Source organism: Tachysurus vachellii, chromosome 5 (assembly GCF_030014155.1).
Source record: "Tachysurus vachellii isolate PV-2020 chromosome 5, HZAU_Pvac_v1, whole genome shotgun sequence".
Taxonomy (NCBI): Eukaryota; Metazoa; Chordata; class Actinopteri; order Siluriformes; family Bagridae; genus Tachysurus; species Tachysurus vachellii.
Genome location: NC_083464.1, coordinates 12132698 through 12151275, shown reverse-complemented (window position 1 = coordinate 12151275; position 18578 = coordinate 12132698). Strand labels below are relative to the sequence as shown.

Genomic DNA, 18578 nt, shown 5'->3' with positions numbered 1-18578 from the left:
CTCACACCTCCAGGGTCGGGGTTCGATTCCCGCCTCCGCCTTGTGTGTGTGGAGTTTGCATGTTCTCCCCGTGAATGAGAGTGTGTGTGTGTGTGTGCCCTGTGATGGGTTGGCACTCTGTCCAGGGTGTATCCTGCCTTGATGCCCGATGACGCCTGAGATAGGCACAGGCTCCCCGTGACCCGAGGTAGTTCGGATAAGCGGTAGAAAATGAATGAATGAATGAATGAATGAATGAATTAGATGTCTTTTAGAGCATCTGAATATTAGAGTTAAATACCATTCATTGCACTAACCTGCAGGGCAGTTGATCTCCAGACGTTAAGTTTAGCAGAGGACTGCTGGCTGGATATTTATATATAAAATACAGCTGCTACATATGTGCCTTTACATAATGCCCTTATTCAAGTCATTACCATGTCAGCTAATTTCTTCTAAAATAATCTAATATGAAGACTATTACATTACATGTTAACTATTACATCTTTAAGTAGCACATGATACCAAATACAAGATATCAAAATATGGCATGTTTAGTAGCCATAAAGGAAGAATGTTGCATGAAGGCAAACATATACATTTGTTATAATTACAATCACCTACAAATTTACCTAAAATAATAAATTTACCATTAACCCATTGGAAATAAAGCAACAGATAATAAGCAGCATCAAAGAAATTCAAAATGCAGAGGGACATGTGCCAAATGTAAATACTGCTATTATTATTATTATTATTATTATTATTATTATTATTATTATTATTATTATTTATTATTATTATTATTATTATTATTATTATTATTATTATTATTATTATTATTATTATTATTTAGGGTCTTGCATTTATTTTTAAGTATATATTAATTTTTAGGATGTTTAATATAGCTGAGTTTTAGACTTGAATTTCACATTCAGTGTGTTGCTGTAAGCTTGTAATTCCTGTAACATCCTGAATGTTTTCAGTTTCTTTCTTAAAAATGATCCTACAAGGCTTTGAATGGCCTTTTAACCCTTCCTAGAGCCCAGATCACCAAACTGTTCTGCTTTTACAGAGTTGGCCACACTTCATGATAATTAAGTAAGAAATGCATTTCATTATTCTTCTAATTACCTTAGTCCTAATTCCTATTTAAGCAGTAAAGCTCTACTCAAGATTTCCCACATTGGTTCTGTATTTTGCCTTGCTTTTTGTGAATAATGATCATAGTATGATGATCCATCTACATCTTAACTACTTGTTTCTTGCATTAAACAGGGCTGCTGTTATTTATTAGAGCAATTAAAAATAAGAGATTTGTACTGTGAGTTTATGTGTGGTGTAGATGAATAGAGTGAGTGGGATGAATAACAGTGATGCTAACTGATATATAGTTAAATATAAGCCTTAGTGTTTGAGGGGAAAATGTTGTTTTAATATTATTTTACCACGTGATGTGAAAATTAGTTCAATAAATGCATGCAAACATCTAATAAATCAAGTAAAATACAAAAAAGAAATAATTGCAATTTTGAATGTTAGTCAATTACTGTAAATGTATTCTTTTATAAATAATGTAGGAAAATAAACAGTTAATGGAGAATTAATTGATAAACATGAGTAAGTCTTCTGAACATGTTTTCCTGAAATCCTCAAGGTGCTATTCTACAAGGAAAGGGAAATATGTATCATATTCTGAATAATTATGCACAGCTATTTTATGAAAACTTACCGAAAGCCATTTTTAATATCATTTTTGTTTATGTGGGAAGCATGTTTTCATTTGTTTAAACTTTTTCAAAGCCTCCAGAAATTATTCACCTCACTGGTTTTATTTTTTGCTATTGCAAATATCAAATGTATGCATAATAAATGCATTTTTAATACAATTCTAATAATATGGAATAATTAACTAATATTGAATTCTATAATTAATTCAAATTAAATGATTTGGATTATGAAAAAAAAATATTTGAAAAGAAATAACTGCTAATTTCATAGGTATTTAACCCTTATGTGTGAATTGGAGGGGATAAATATGTATGAGAAATTTATTGGACTTTTCTAATATGTGTCTCAGTGCTTTGCAAAGATTTATTTGTGAATTTTCTTCCATTGATCAGAGCAATTTTCTTTCCAAAATAAAATAAAATAAAATAAAATAAAATAAAATAAAATAAAAAGAATAAATATATGCCTTGCGCTGCTTTATTTAATTTCTATTGCTAATATTATCTGTAAGCACCTAGGGACTGAGAGTAAGGCAATTTCAATTCTCTGTACTGTATGTACTGTACATGTGGAAGATTGATAATAAAGCAAACTTGAACTTGAACTAAATGAAAATTGTTGTGGACAAATGTGTATGCCAAATACTGTAAATGTTTAAATGCCAGTATACATGAATGAAATTCAATATACGGTTTACAAAGACATATAGTGTTATATATAGAATATAAGAGTATTTTAGTATGCAACTGAACAGTACAACAAGAAGATATCTGATATTATCCCTAATAGTTGTACCCCACACACTCACACCTTTACCCTGAGGAGTTAAGGGCAATCTAAACCTTTGTATTGCTCTTGTAGCAACAGTGTACATAAGCAAATTTAAAAGTTATTTTAAGTAGTAAAAGTTCAGATAGGTTTCATGGAGTAAACTGAGTTACTGCACTTTATCATTTGTAATCAGTGGTGAAAATGTGTAGTGCCCTTATTAACCCACTGCTGAGGCAATAAACTGAACAAGAATCTGTCTTTGGTATTGAGTGCTTTATATGTGCCTACGTACTCATCTTACTCACCCACTTACTATCACATTGTTTTTACAGTAGAGGAAAGCTTTTGGAAGATACCTATATTTTAACCATAATATGCAGCACATAAATATTTGTAATGGTTTCTTGAGGATTCTTTGGACGGTAATGCTTGAGTTTTCTCTTGAAGTTTTTTATGAACTTTAGATCTATTTCTTAAAAGGAAACACATGATTTATTTATTTATTTATTTATTTATTTATTTATTTATTTATTTTACACATGGTTTCTTGCTTTTAATGTTTTTTTATTTTATTTTATTGTTTTTATTTTTATTTTTACTCTCACATGATTTCACTTGTAGGTGTACTAACAAATATTATTAATATGGGCAAATTAACTTTCTTGTTGAATACAGTACACTGAATATGATTAGACCTTTCTTCATAAATTCAAAACATCATTGCAATTAGTATCAGTCAGTGATAAAATGACGATGAACTGCTAATGCTGCCCCTAATCTCACTAACTACTCAATGAGCCATTATCTTTCACCGTACACATTTACCAACATGATCTAATGAGAAATTTATAAACATTACAGCAGAGAGGAAGGGCAATGGGATATCATTTGAGGCCATGTTATAATTTTCTGTCAAAACACAAAAAAATATCATGAGCTGTTTCCTACTGTGTTCATTTCTGCTTGAGATTTTTTTCTGAAAAAAATTCTAATAAATTGGCATACAGTTTTAACAGTAACTTATTTTACTGCACATTTTATTGGACCACAGCAGGACAGATTTCTTCAGAATGAGAGATCAGGGAACTTGCAGAAATTTTACTAATCTAAAGATCTTTATAGAAGAATTATTATTGAAGCATTATTAATGCGAGTCAAGATGTTGAAAGGTTTTCAAAGAACACTTGGAAACAGCGAGGAAACTTACTCAAACCTTGGTTTAATTATGGCAAAAAAACATCACTCTCCTTTTATAGTAAACTTTTTTTACCTCATGTATGACATGAGAAACAAAGTGGCATTAGTGACTCTAATGCAATCTAGATCTGATGCAAATGTTGCCCTTTCCAGCACATAATTATATAGTGTTATAGAAAGTTAGTTTTATTTTTGTCTTTGCTTTTCTGGTTGAAGAATTTCTACAGTACTGATGCTTTGCAAAGACGTACTGTAGATATAAAATGTGTGAAAAGTATAGCTCTGTTCAAGTAAGATCCTTGAGTTACAGTGATTAACCTTAGACATGATATGAGCTGGATCTGTAATTCTAATCCACCATGAAGTGTTCTGTATGAACACAACATCTGTGGAAAAAATACAAAAGCTTCTCTACAGATAGCACACATACTGGACAATGGTGTCTAACAGATATGCCTGTGAGTGTGAAAGAGGGGGAAATAAAGCTGATATCTCTGTAAAGCTAAGAGCAACAAACCTGATATCACTTTCTTTCTGCTTTTTGCAGGCTCATAATAGTATCACTGCAGACTGTGCTTTTTTGAGTGGCTGCTTGTGGAACTTGTCATTGCTTTACTGTGCCTTCATTGTGACCCTGCATAAGCACAAGTACCTACAGTACAGCAAAGCTCATAAATGAACCTCCGAGTAGTTGGAGCTCTCAGATAACCATGTTACTATAGCTCAGTTATATTTTAAAGTCTAACCTAGGAATAAGTGAATAGAAAATGTTAGTGAAATTATTAGAATTTATTTCATTACATTGGAACAAGGTATCCAAAATCAAGTAGGCCAAAAACATTTCCACTGTAATAAACTACTAGGCACACATGATATTTATATTTGTGTTGAAATATTTACATTTACGGTCAAGAATTCAAGTGAAGAAGTCATTTCAACCATATATAGCTGACGCCGTACACAGTGAAATGAGACAATGTTTCTCCAGGACCAGGGTGCAAACAATACACCAAACACAATACACAAAAGACAATACACAAAATAATATACACGGAAAGCAGTGCCGATCCGAGTACATACTGTATATATTATAGTACATGTGCAAAAAATACTGGAATGAACACTTAATTTAATAGCAGCAGTTATATGAGGTATTGTAATGAATTGTGTAAAACAGCAATTCTCTGAGATGTGCAAGACAGCATGTGTAAAGAGCAAAAACAGTGCAAAACAGCATGTTTACATATCCGTAAATGTAAATCTTAATGCAAAAGTGAATGGTGTGCCTCAAGTGCCTAATTACGTTAAATACTACTACTGTATATGAGTCTGGTATAGACTTCTAGGTTTTACTTTCAGAGTGCATCTATATTTAATAAAGTACTCATTAAGTGTCCCATTATGATCTGAGAATGGTCACTTATGAAGTTCCACAAAGATTTCAATTTGTGTATTTAAGTGCTACACTGTGTCATTGTTTTATTCTGTGGTGATAAAATTAAACTGTATTAAGATGCTACAAAACATCAACAGTGTGAAATATCGCACATGGGGATTTTTATTTACACTTTTGAACACACACTTATGAATTGCCTAGTGCAAGTGCTCACAACAGTAAAGATTATGCAGCTACCACAATGTGCAACATGAACATTCATTTCAGGTTTAATAAATATACTAATCTATACATGTACTGATCATAAGATTATTATTAGCATTCATTACCACTGTATTTGATTACATAAAGTACATTAATGCAATAAGATTTGTTGACACCTAAAACTTTGGATCTGTTGCTACAGTCTGAAATATCACCTGCCTTCTGTTAGATTATGGACATAATCTGCAAAACATAGCATGAATATTGTTATGAAGTGTTTCTAGCTCAAAAGCATGACAGAATGCAAGTGCTGTTGCAGACAGGTGTAAAGTGGGTTTAAGAGGTGCTCCAAATTAAAAAAAAAAAAAAAAAATTGCTATGTTTAAAAAACTGCCCATTATATTGTTTGGTAAAAATGTTCTACAGCTCCAACTACATCTCAGACAGTCCTATATGGGTTCTTTCATTGTCCTGAAGCATCTGATCAAGTGAACTATGCTTATTAAAAAGAGCTTAATAGATAAAGAGAGAACAAAAACAACAACAACAAAACTTTGGACAGTGTGAGCTAAAGTGTGAATGAGGAAAAAATACATATGCTGGAGGAAGCTGAAAGGTTTGGCAGCAGGTAGGAGGAGAAAGATTAGCTCAACTGACAACTCCATTAGAGACTTAACCTTAGCTTTGATCATCGCCTTAGCCCCGCTTCAGCTTAGCTGACGCCTGAGTGCTGATACACAGCAAAGCTGACAGGCTTCCGAACACAGGTCTGCCTGTGATCAAAGACCTGTCTCTAATGACTGGAGCAGCAGCACTCACTCGGCTCTCCTCTGAGACGGGAAGCTTCCAAATGCAACCTCACACTCAGCCCTAATCTCTCTCTCTCTCTCTCTCTCTCTCTCTCTCTCTCTCTCTCTCTCTCGCTCTCTCGCTCTCTCGCGCTCTCGCTCTCTCTCTCTCTCTCTCCCTCCCTCCCTCTCAAATATTTGCACTGCATATTTCAACACTAATATGACTTTGGTTTATTTTGCTTAGTTTGACATTATCTACTGTGGTACCATGTGAACGTTTTTCCAATTCAACAACCTATGCAGAAAATACACCTCTATTTTTGAAATCTTTCCTCTTGCACCACCTATGTACACTTAAACATAAACTAGTCTAAGAACTGATGAGCTACTTACTGTTTCTCTCTTGACCTCTACAAGTCTTGGTTTCATTATGCAGTTAGTCATCTTACAAGATAAGATTCATTCACATTTACTTTAAGGCAATCAGAATTATCCAAGGTGCCTTTCGGCTGCGTTGAGTAGTTAAGGGTTAAGATGTTTGCTCAAGGATCAAACAGTGGAAAATGGGGTGGTACGAGAATTCAAACTCTCAACCTGTCACAGTAATCCAGAGACCAACCAGTAAGCCTCCGCTTCCACTTCTATGAACTAGTTTTTTTTTTTTTTGTAATAAACAAATAGCAAGTAAAAGGAAACTAAAGAACTTAAAGGTAACATTTTAAAATACGGTTCCTCAATTTGTGCTTAAGTACTTACTAATTTAGCAATAAGTAAATGTTAAGTGTTAACCATAATAGGTCATCAATAATTACATGTCAGTAAATAATTAATCATTGTTGTATAAAGTATTATAATGAGTAACTAATATTAAATTATAACTATGGTGACAAAATTGGAATGATTTGTAATCCTATATTGAACCACTGAGATATCTACATCTACATGTCCTTGATATGTCATTATTAGAGTAATTAGTAAGTACTTAAGCTTTAATCCATAATGTAAATTGATACCAATTCACCATATTAAGTACGGGAACAATATGAACATAAAGAATGAAAGAGTAATGAACGTTTAATGAATTTACACAAATTTACAAATTTAATTAATTTAGTATGTGTTTTTTTATTCAGTGTAATCTGAGGGTATCAATAATGATCACTTCTGTTAGAATTCTATAAAATGTTGAAGAAATATTTTAATTCAAAAGAGAAAGCAAGAGGCTGTGTCAGAAAGATGAGTGTAATTTAATAAGCTTTTATCAGATTAAGAGATTATTTAGATTTATCTTTATTTTTCGGATAAAGTAGTGCAGAGGTTTAATAGAGTTTAGCAAAATATATAATGTGTAAACTAAACTGACTTTATATAACTGATTATTAAATATAATAGAAAAAAATACCCTCTCAATATTATTTACATTAGAAATGGCTGCTGTTTAATATCAGGTTTGTTTAAGGAATGATTAATGTTATGAGCACAGTGAAGAAAACCCTTTCTTCGTGAGCATAAGCAGGAACGTCAGGTTAATTTGCTCTCCTGCCAAGTGTTTCATATGACAATGACTCAGTGAGGAGAAATAGTGCTTATGCCAGAAAGATGGCTCTTTAATAAACAGAAAACATTAAACATATAAAGAAACTTGAAGTTAAATGACATATCGAAGTCTGCAATTTGTCTTAAAGTATTAATGTTATAGTCTACATCACAGCAGATGGCTAGTGTAGCTACTCTCACCTTAATCGCTTCCTGATATACAGTATATTTTGTCAGATTTACACTTGGAAATATGTTTCTATGTAAATCATTAATAATAACAGGCTGTGATTGACTGCTAGTTTGATGGCAACATTAGGTAATGAATATTAAAGACAGACTTAAAGCATTTTTTTATAAAAGGCTTGCTGATGGGTTTGTACCTTTTTCACAGCTTCACACCGTTCTACAATCAGAGCCTTTTCTTCCTGTGAATATGTTTTTGTCTGCATTGTGAAATGTTACTTTAAAAGGCTCTGTCATACTTTTAAACCTTATTGCAATAGATAGAGAGAGTCATTGTCCTAGATAAAATCACAGCATATTTGGTCCATTAATTGTGTGACTTTTTATATTTCTCCATATTTTAGTCAGTGATAATAACTGATATGAATGCGCTTTAAATGTTTTTACTACCTGTAATTTTCACTTATTTGTTTCCAAATTGCTTCATTTCCTTTATATCACACAGCACTTAAGACATTTCAGATCAGTAAGAAAAAACGTGCTTCCAATTCAAACATAAGATGACAACATAAAAGGGGCTTTTTAGTATGTTTTCAAGACACCTTAGTCAAAATGTTGTTACAGACATTAGCTGCTCGTGATTGGAGCTCGTGATTGGAGGCATTTTTTATTTAACAATGGTAAGGGTGTATTATATCAGCAGACAAGACAGCTTTATTGCTTGCAGTACATTGTCATTATGTAAAACAAACATATAACATTCAAGCTATAATTTGTCAAACTTCTTTGGTTTAGTTATATGTTACCTTTCATAAAAAGCAATCCTGAAATACAAAGTAATGACTTCGGTATACAATATTCTACATTGTAGTGCCTTCAGAAATCATCTGCTTTTATCTGCATCCTCAATCTGACTTTTTGCAATCAGAGATTTGTTTAACTGTAAAATAAATATCATGGACCCCCAACAGCATTTATTTCATAAACCCAGTCCAACTGTTCAAATATTTGCCTCGTTAGTCAGACATGTATAATAACATTGCAGCTATTTATTAGAGCCTTAGAGTTTCTTATCCCTAACAAAACAAACACAAAACACATTAGGTCCAACATATCGTTATTTATAGATCTACTTGTTTTTGAGTTATTGATGTTAGGATTAAACCAATTCAATTCATTTAACCAGTCAAATATACTGTATATATCATTTACACTTGTATTTGTCTTTGGGTTTTGCTATGTTTTGGACTTGCACTTTGGAATACTCTCTGACCTTTGTTTATTGATGACATTGAGCCTTGATCACTGTATGTATGTCTTGATCACTGTATGTACTTAATGACTATAAAACATTGTCTTAAAGAGATTGTGTTTCCCTTTTTTTTTAATTCATTTTAATTCAGTGTCATCTTAAAGGTGGGTTGTCATCTCCAACAAAATAAGAAAATAACAGCCCTTCCCGTTCAAGGTTTCTATAGACATATTTCTCATGTCTGTGCTACAATTATATGTTGTATATATGTATACGTCATTTCACGTTTGTGAGATCAAGACGTTTTAAATTAGGTCTCTGTTTTTATCTGTATAACCATAATTAACAGAATATATTAATTAGTTGTTGGAATAAAACCTAAGTCAACCCACCTGTGCCACCATTGACTCCTAAGGGTTAAGAACCAGGCTCCTGACCCCACTTTAGAGAATCACTGCGATCACTAATTATAGAGCTCTGGACTCAGTGATCATTCTGCACTTTTAGGCTGATGCTTCATTTATGGACTGATTTTACAGCACAATCACTTAATTTTCTGCTGTGACATCAGACTACTACTGCAGAGTCATTTAAAGACATAGTGTCCAGTGTCTAACCTGTCACATAATCACTATGCACATTTAAATCTGCTGAAGTAGACCTTTGTTATAATAAGCCATATGGCTGATTTGTTACATAATGATTTATGTGGAGCAAACAGAGAATCCAATGGCTTTGCAAATAAGTTGGGATTTCCTCTTTGTCTTTGTCAAATGATTTATGGTATTTCAGTGAACCAACCATGATGATAAATAGTGTGGTTTAAGCTCTTGTCTTGAAGTCACAGTGCGGGTAGATTATACAGTGTCTATAAGTAAACAGGTCTTTACCTACTGGCTGGTAGCCCTGCCTTGTAGGACCACCAAATGGATTTCTGCTGCCAAAGGAACCACCATCAATGGATCCATATGACATTGTGGAGCTTTGTTTTGGTGCTTGGGAGGTAAGAACAAGTTGTGTAATCTGTAGGGAAGAAAAATATCCTGTTACTAGAGATCAATACTTATTCTTAAGGATGGAATTAGATTCACATTACTGTATTATATATTTGCTCCAAAATGTCAGTGAAAATACACACATGCATAAAACAGTGTCAAAAACTGAGGCCAAAGGACGGCTGTTCAGATGCACCAGAGCTGTAAACCATGTGCTGTTTGGTATGAGGAGGCTCTGCAGACTTGTGTGTGTAATTGGGTCTGCATGTCAAACAGCATCCAGTATCAGAACAGATGACAAAGTGTGAAAGGAGCGGGATATATGTGATGCAACGTTCATATACATCCATAAACACTTTTTACGCATATTAGCGTGTAATAGCATGATAGCCTTAATTAGGTCCTATGTTAGACAATGACTGTAATTATGGCTTTAAACAACCCTCTTGTACTGGTTGGATTACACATTTGCATTCTATGAGAGGCATGCAATAAGTGTTAAATGGTTAAAATAATACTTCAAGAGTACTCAGACGGTGCAGAGAACTCATCAGCCATGAGCATAGCATATACGCACCTTAAAATGTCAGCATCTAGCATTTATACAGTGGCCTTGACTCCACTGTGAGATTCCACATCAATACTACAAGGCAGTACAGTATTATTTTCTTATACACTATAGGTTTAGAATCAGAATCTGATTTAGAATTCTATTTAAATTAATAAATTACTGTATATAGTGACTAAAATGAATGAATTAGAAAGACTTAGAAGTGGTGACAGAGCTCTCAGTTGGTAGAGTCCCTAAGGGAGAAGTGCAGGGGGTCAGGTCTCTGCCACAGAGGACACTGTACATGAGATTAGTTCTGCCTCACGGCCAAATAATCCAATTCATTTTTACAGAGTAGGAGGATTAATTACTTTTGTCAGCCAAGAAACAACTTCTGTGCTTCTTGATTTTGAGCCTGGCTGGTGAGCTACTGGCAGCACTTTTACAAGCTTCGCCCTCGTTGCCTTCTTCTTTCTAGCGCTCTCACTTTCTTCCTCCCTCTCACTTACACATAGACATGCAAACAGCATCACCCCTCCTTCTCTTTTCACACACACAAATATGCATATGCCTTCTTATTAGCATTTAAAACACTGAACCCATATGAGATTCAGAGCCAACAATTTAAAGTTCTAGAAGTTTATTAATGAATTTAGTTCATTTTTGTTCCCATTTTTAATTCAAACCTGCTTTCTGTAAGCTGTGCCAGTCATCTGCTTATTGCAAGAATGAAAATTAGTGAAATCTAATCACATGACATTATGAAAATGTCACTGCACTGCACTGAACACATTCAGTTCTTAAATGGAATGAGAGGAACTGAATGCAGAAGTCACTTTTCACCTAATATTATGTAGTGTAAAGGGGCATGATGGCCTATTCATTACAGAATCAGACTCTGGGGCTTTTCCCTAATTTTCTATCTAACCAAAGTCACACACATATTGTAGAGAGTGACATGGAGGTTCGAACAGAAAAATAGCTCTGTGATGGGCAGGTCAGTCATTTTTAAATGTAAGCAGTTCAATTAACTAAGGTTGATCATTGTGTCACTCTTCATTAGCTGATATTTCATCTGATCCTGTTGTACAAATCTGTCTGAGCCTCACACACAGGGTGTGAGATGAAAGAGGAAGGTACGCTTGTACCCTTGTAGTGAAATTGATGTGTCAATGTCTTTTAGTCATTTAAATAGCTAATAATGAATAATTAATGTCAGTAAACAAGATCCACTCTATAGAACTAGCATATACCTGCCTGTCAATGTCACAGCTGCATCAGTAGCTAGTATGTTGAATGAAAAAGACCGGAAGAAGTCCACATTCTTACATAGAAGTCAACACACAATATCTGCCATATTGCTTTTAGTTCATTGAAATTATTTATATATTTATTTATTTATTTATTTAGCATTTTTAGATTCTACCTGCTTTGAAACACTGCAATGCCATAGCCATGATTTAAATTCAAAGCCTGGAGCATGAAGCCAAAACAATAAAAAATGTTTCACTGTCTAAATGACACTCAGCACAGCAAAACAGCAGGCAGCATCTTGCCTCATAGCTCCAGGGTAAGTGATATGATTCTGAGTTCCATCAGCATGGAGTTTTGCATGTTCTCCCTGTGCCCATATAGGTCCCTTCTGGTTTCCTCCCACTATCCAAAAATGTAGGTAGGTGAAATGATGATGATAAAATGCATGTAGGTGTTGAATGATTATGTGAATGTGTGTGCCATGGTGCAGTGTGATGAGTTGACACCCAATCTGGAGTGAATTACACCCAATGATGCTCTAGATCCACCACAATCCGAACCAGGATAAAATGGTTACTGAAAATGACTGTATGAATGAAAACATTGTTTGTACAGAATTATGATTTATCGTCAAACCTGGATTTGCCCTGACATATACTCTACAGCTAAGCAGGAGGATGGATTCAAATGTACACTGCATTAAATTGCTATCCTGCATTAATGTGTGCGAAGGGTCAAACTATTTGATATTGGGCATTTAATATGATGGCAAATTAGCATTATATGAGGCTAATTAGAAGTCAAATTGAATGAGATGAAGTGCTTTTTATACTTTGGAAATGATGGGTTCAGTTATTTATCTAAGATGGACATTATTAAGTGTAGAATATTAATCATATTTCCATCAAGAGACACTGCAGATAAATAAGGAATCCATCTTCGCATCAATACTAGCAGTAATATTTACAAATGTGACTCAATTATAGATTGTTAACAGTAAATTATATTCCATATTTCATATGTTTTATATGGTTATGCTCTAAATGCATTCCTTCTAAAATGTTGCTTAATTTCGCATTATCAAAAGAGTCAGAAACCAATCAGCATCTAGCTAAGCATTTAAACGTCTTTTTTAAGGGTCCAACAGTGGGTATTTTCTTCTTAATATTTTGTAGTCAACAATCACTGCCAATTTTAAAATAAATTGAAATGGATTTGATTGGATATATTTTAAGTATGCAAGTTGATTTCGTGTGTGTGAAAAATGAGGAACACCCGCATTTACTTATTTAGATGGAAAAATATACCTCTTGTAATTCCAGGACTCAGAAAGCTGAAATAAAGTATTAGAAGTACAGAAAGGAAAATGAATGTGACCTCGACGTAATATAACATATATAACCCCAGCTGAGTTAATCAAGTAAGTCTGGGTGTATTTGAAGTGAGCATGTTGGTTAAAGGAGACAGGGAGCAGAGTGTGTGTATGATCAGACAGGCCTGTGGAAGCATGGCACTGCTAAATACAGCCATCAGAAGGCAGGCAGGATTGTGAATGCCCTTAGGGGACTGACAGAACGCCTCATCACTTTCCCTCATTCTGAATTGGTCCCCTCATCTCCCATTATCACCACAGAGAGGCTTAGCACAGCATGAGGGAGCACAGGCACCGAGTGGAAAGAACCTGCAGCAAAAGACACTGCCAGAGTAACAGCAGCAGCAGCAGCAGCAGCCACCACAATGGCTCCTTATTACATACATGCAACTGCACTGGAAATGTACTTCTGTAAGCATGTACATATAGTTTACAGTAAACAGTTATTAAAGCAGTGAATTCTGTTATTACAGCAAAGCATTTTAATGCAAATTATTTTATTCATTCATTCATTTTCTACCGCTTATCCGAACTACCTCAGGTCACAGGGAGCCTGTGCCTATCTCAGGCGTCATCGGGCATCAAGGCAGGATACACCCTGGACGGAGTGCCAACCCATCGCAGGGCACACACACACTCTCATTCACTCACGCAATCACACACTACGGACAATTTTCCAGAGATGCCAATCAACCTACCATGCATGTCTTTGGACCGGGGGAGGAAACCGGAGTACCCGGAGGAAACCCCCGAGGCACAGGGAGAACATGCAAACTCCACACACGCAAGGTGGAGGCGGGAATCAAAGCCTCAACCCTGGAGGTGTGAGGCGAACGTGCTAACCACTAAGCCACCGTGGCCCGCAAATTATTTTAATGTTGACATAATTTTTGAATTTGAAAAGTTTCAAAATTCAAATTCAAATGCCAAGCCAACACAAGATTGGAGGAGAGAAGTATAATAAATGGATTCATTTGGGCCTCCAACACTCCTTCAACATAACCAGCACAGGTGTCAAGCTAACACAAAAACTGTCATCTTGGACTGATTGCTGAGGCTTACTGATTTCACCTCATACAGTATGCATGGGCAAGTACATCATATCTAAACTCGTATGCTGAAATATAACTTGTTAAGTCAATATGCAACATCAGCTATTACACTGTAAATAAAACAGTAGCCTTTTTTGTACATATGGTGCAGCCTATGATACCCCAATACCAGACTTTCACATGACTGAATGATGGTCCAATTTCAGAGCACAATAAAGCAAGAATTAATTACGACTTTGGTAAACTACTGTACTCTGACAGTAATGAGTGATATCTGTGATAAACATATACTCCTGACTCACCATCAGCAAACCTCTCATATTTATTTCTTATTTCACCAAACACCACCAAAATTGCAATCTCCTCATGTTTTTTTCTTTATTTTCAACATATATGTATGTAAATACATAGACCATACGGCCAGAAGCATGTGGAAAGCTGATCCCCACCCATATGTATGGTTTCCTCAAAGCTAGAAGAACATGATTGTCTAGGATCTGTGTAAGATGTAAGGTGTCTTTTTACTGGAACAAAGGATTTCAAACCTGTACCAACATGACAATGCTCCTGTGCACAAAGCTAGGTCCATGAAGACATGGTTTGACAAACCATATCTTTATGCATAAAGAATTGATTAGATGTGTCTTTTTGCAACTCCACAGAAAAGCACACTAAGCCAACAAGAGTTTAGAAACTTTTTAGTCTGCAGTTGTTAAATTTCCCCTAAAGTCTAGTGAACCAAGCAAGAGATTCCGGTCACAGGGTCATCATGGCGCTCTGTGGCCGCTTGTGATGTGTGAGCAGTTCAGTGACACTATTTTATCATATTCTGAGTGATGTCTCTGACTCTGATATTTTCATACATATTTTAATTTTGTGATCAATTAATCATGTAGTGTGAGTGTACCCATCTCCAACTAGTTGTAAATACAGCAATGGCCAAAACAGCCAGTGAGAGTCTGAAAGGAAATCAAATTCATCTGCTCTCATGCAGAGCAGATCCCTGAATCTCAGATTATCATCATCTATGTGTTCTGGCAGGGCAAGAGCAAAATGGTATTGTTATAATATTGCTTCTATGAGAACTTATTTGGCATGTCAGTCCCAAATGGTTGTCAGGAATGGCAAACATAAAAACAAACATGAAATGTTTCCTGGCAGTGCATGCAAAACACACACACACACACACACACACAAATATATATATATATATATATATATATATATATATATATATATATATATATATATATATATATATATATATATATATATATATATCCTTTCCCGGTTAAGGGTCGCCACAGCGAATCATCTGTTTCTACCTAACTCTATCCTCTGCATCCTCCACTCTCGCACCAATTAACTTCATGTCCTTATTTAACACATCCATATATCTCCATTTTGGCCTTCCTCTTGACCTTTTACCTGGCAGCTCCATCTCCAGCATCCTTCTACCAATATAACCATCTACTTCTTCTGTACATGTCCAAACCATCTTAATCTATCCTCTCTGACCTTGTCCCCCTGATGTGCTCGTTCCTAATCCTGTCCATCCTCGTCACTCCTAAAGAGAACCTAGAGAAGCTACAGTCTCTAACCCTAAAACACTACTGTCTTGTACACTTTTCCTTTGGTTCTTGCTGACACTCTTCTGTCACACAACACTCGTGACACTTTTCTCCACCCAGTCCAACCCACCTATACTCGCCTCTTAACCTCTTTTCCAAACTTCCCCTTCACACTGGACAGTTGAACCTAAATATTTAAACTCCTGCACCTTCTTGACCTCAGCAGCCTGTAACCCCCGTTCATAAACATGTATTCTCTCTTTATACATAATACATATATGATATACAGGAGGAGGTCATTCCTGTTAAAACTCACTGCTGCTGCTATCCAATGGAAAATGCAGGAACCTGATGTCTACTTTTGCATATTTAATAAAGACAAGAGGCAAAAGTAGACATCAGGTTCCTCCATTTTCCATCGTATAGCAGCAGCAGTGAGTTTTCCCAGGAATTTTCAAACAGTACACAATTAATAGCTTTTGCAGCGAAGAAACAGTGTTTAAGTATGTGTGTTTCATTTGGACTTTGTTCTATTTTAAACTCTAACCACTCTTGTGACCTCAAATCTGACCTTCATAATGTTTCATGCAATCTTATTTGTGTTAACTGTTACAAATTTCCCAGTGTGATTTTTTTTTGTTTTAGTGATATTTCAGGATGACTGCCCACTATTTCACTCTTTGAAACTGCTTCCCAGGAAGTCATTGCTCAGATTCTTGACAGCAGGAGAAACACCGACACACACGCACACACACACACACACACACACACACACACACACACACACACACACACACACACACACACACACACACACACATTTACTACCAAGTGAAATTGCCATGTCATCTAAAAAACTCATTATTGATATAAATCTCTCAATTCTCTTTCTAAAACACAGCATCACCACAGCCTGGGTTCTAGTGATGAGCTGGTAAAAAAGTGATTAATTCTCCATAAAGTCAATCTTTACCTTGCTCGATGACCACACAACTGTTAAAAGAAATAGTGAATTATAACAGAAGGCTTTCTTAAAAGCTAGAGTAGAGGTTTGAGTTTAATATCAGTGCACAGTGGTTAGAGAGCTCATGAATGCTCCTTCAAGCCTTAACAAGCTCCATTTACACAATCAGGCTGCAGTGGCACTATTTATGAGTCACCCCTCAATAATTATTCAGAGAACACACTGAGATGTGGTTTTGTTTCAAGTGTTGTAGCCAGTTCATGCAGCTATACCCAACAGTGCACCTACACACAACACACACACATACACGCACATTCACACACATACGTACGCTTGCTCGCACGCATGTACAACTCCCCAATAAACAACAAACTTTGCAGATATGGCACAGTAACAAGCGAGCAGTGTAGCAGGCTTGGTAATGATGACAAAATACAAGAAGTCAGATCTAACTATAATCTCATGCTCAATCTTGGACTCTCTTGTTGCAGTGAATTCCTATCAGAGCAGGAACTAAAGATAGCTCTGCACAATTTTCAAAATAATTGGAGTGTAAGAAAAGACGTGGCATGCACAGCACTGAACAGACTTCAGTAAGAGAATGGTCTGCTGTGTGTCTGAATGTTACTTAATGATTAGATGTTATTTAATCTAAAGCATGGATAATGTGTTCTTTAGTAGTCAATTTAGTGTGACTGTATGGCACTATCACAGTAGTTGCGGACTGTTTGTGAGTTTGTCATTTTGATTAAATGTATTTATTAAGTTGTAGTTGCTCTGATGTGCTGTCTTTGCTAAATGTGACTACCAAGTTGATGGTTAAATAAAAACAAGCACCATATTAAAAGGGTTTAACCCTTTACTTAAGGGTTTAAGTAGTACTTTATGTAGTAGTTTTAATGTGACAATTATGTTAATCTTAAGTGTGGCTGAACCTGAATGGCACAGAAGAAGTGTAGTGTGCAAAAAAACTGAAAGCAGTGTTAAAATTAGGCTGGCTAACCTTTCCAGATTAAGTCGGAGACTACAGGTATCGAGCAATTCTTCCCAGAGAATTTTTCACAACGTCAGTGAGAGGCACTTTCAGCATTCATGATTATTGTGTGCAGTGTTCTAACAGAAGTATTGCGCATGTTAGTGTTAATTTCGTCACCTATTTTTAATTTAGTCTTAGTCTTAGTCTTGTGCCAAATGTCCTTGTTAGTTTTAGTCATATTTAGTCATTCACATATCTTTTTTGTTAGTCTTAGTTTTAGTCGACTAAAAGTCTCGTCATTTTAGTCTAGTTTTAGTCAAAAGAAAACTCAAGGTATCTCAGTCAAGTTTTAGTCGACTAAAAGTCTTTTAATTTTAGTCTAGTTTTAGTCAAACAATTGTAGCTTGACCACATCTGGAATCTATTGTAAGAATAAATACGATACGAGGCCTCATTAAATGTAATAATATCTGGAACAGAAGTGTTATCGTGGAAATAAATAACTTAATGAAAAGCCTAAGATCAAAACTGTAGGTGTATATATATATATATATATATATATATATATATATATATATATATATATATATATATATATATATATATATATTGCACACACCATTATTGAGGATATTTGGAGCAATATTACATGTAATTGTTAAACTTGATTCCCTTACATATACATTTGCTTTTAAGCCTAATTATTAATTTTGATTATGATGTGATTGTGACAGGGGAGTGGGAAGAGGTTTCAGGTCGGGCTGCAGAGTTTTTTCTGTCACCACTTTTGAATAAGAAACA

The 18578-nt window shown here is 35.1% G+C and overlaps 1 protein-coding gene across 1 annotated transcript in view; it reads right to left on the bottom strand.

Annotated features, from left to right (window-relative positions):
- The window catches only part of tsnare1 (T-SNARE Domain Containing 1), a 125301-nt gene that overhangs the window by 87636 nt on the left and 19087 nt on the right, over positions 1-18578 (bottom strand). The window contains exon 2 of the mRNA XM_060869181.1: positions 9934-10066. Within this exon, the coding sequence (XP_060725164.1) occupies positions 9934-10018 (85 nt within the window). The 5' untranslated portion in view covers positions 10019-10066. The remainder of the gene's footprint in view (positions 1-9933; positions 10067-18578) is intronic.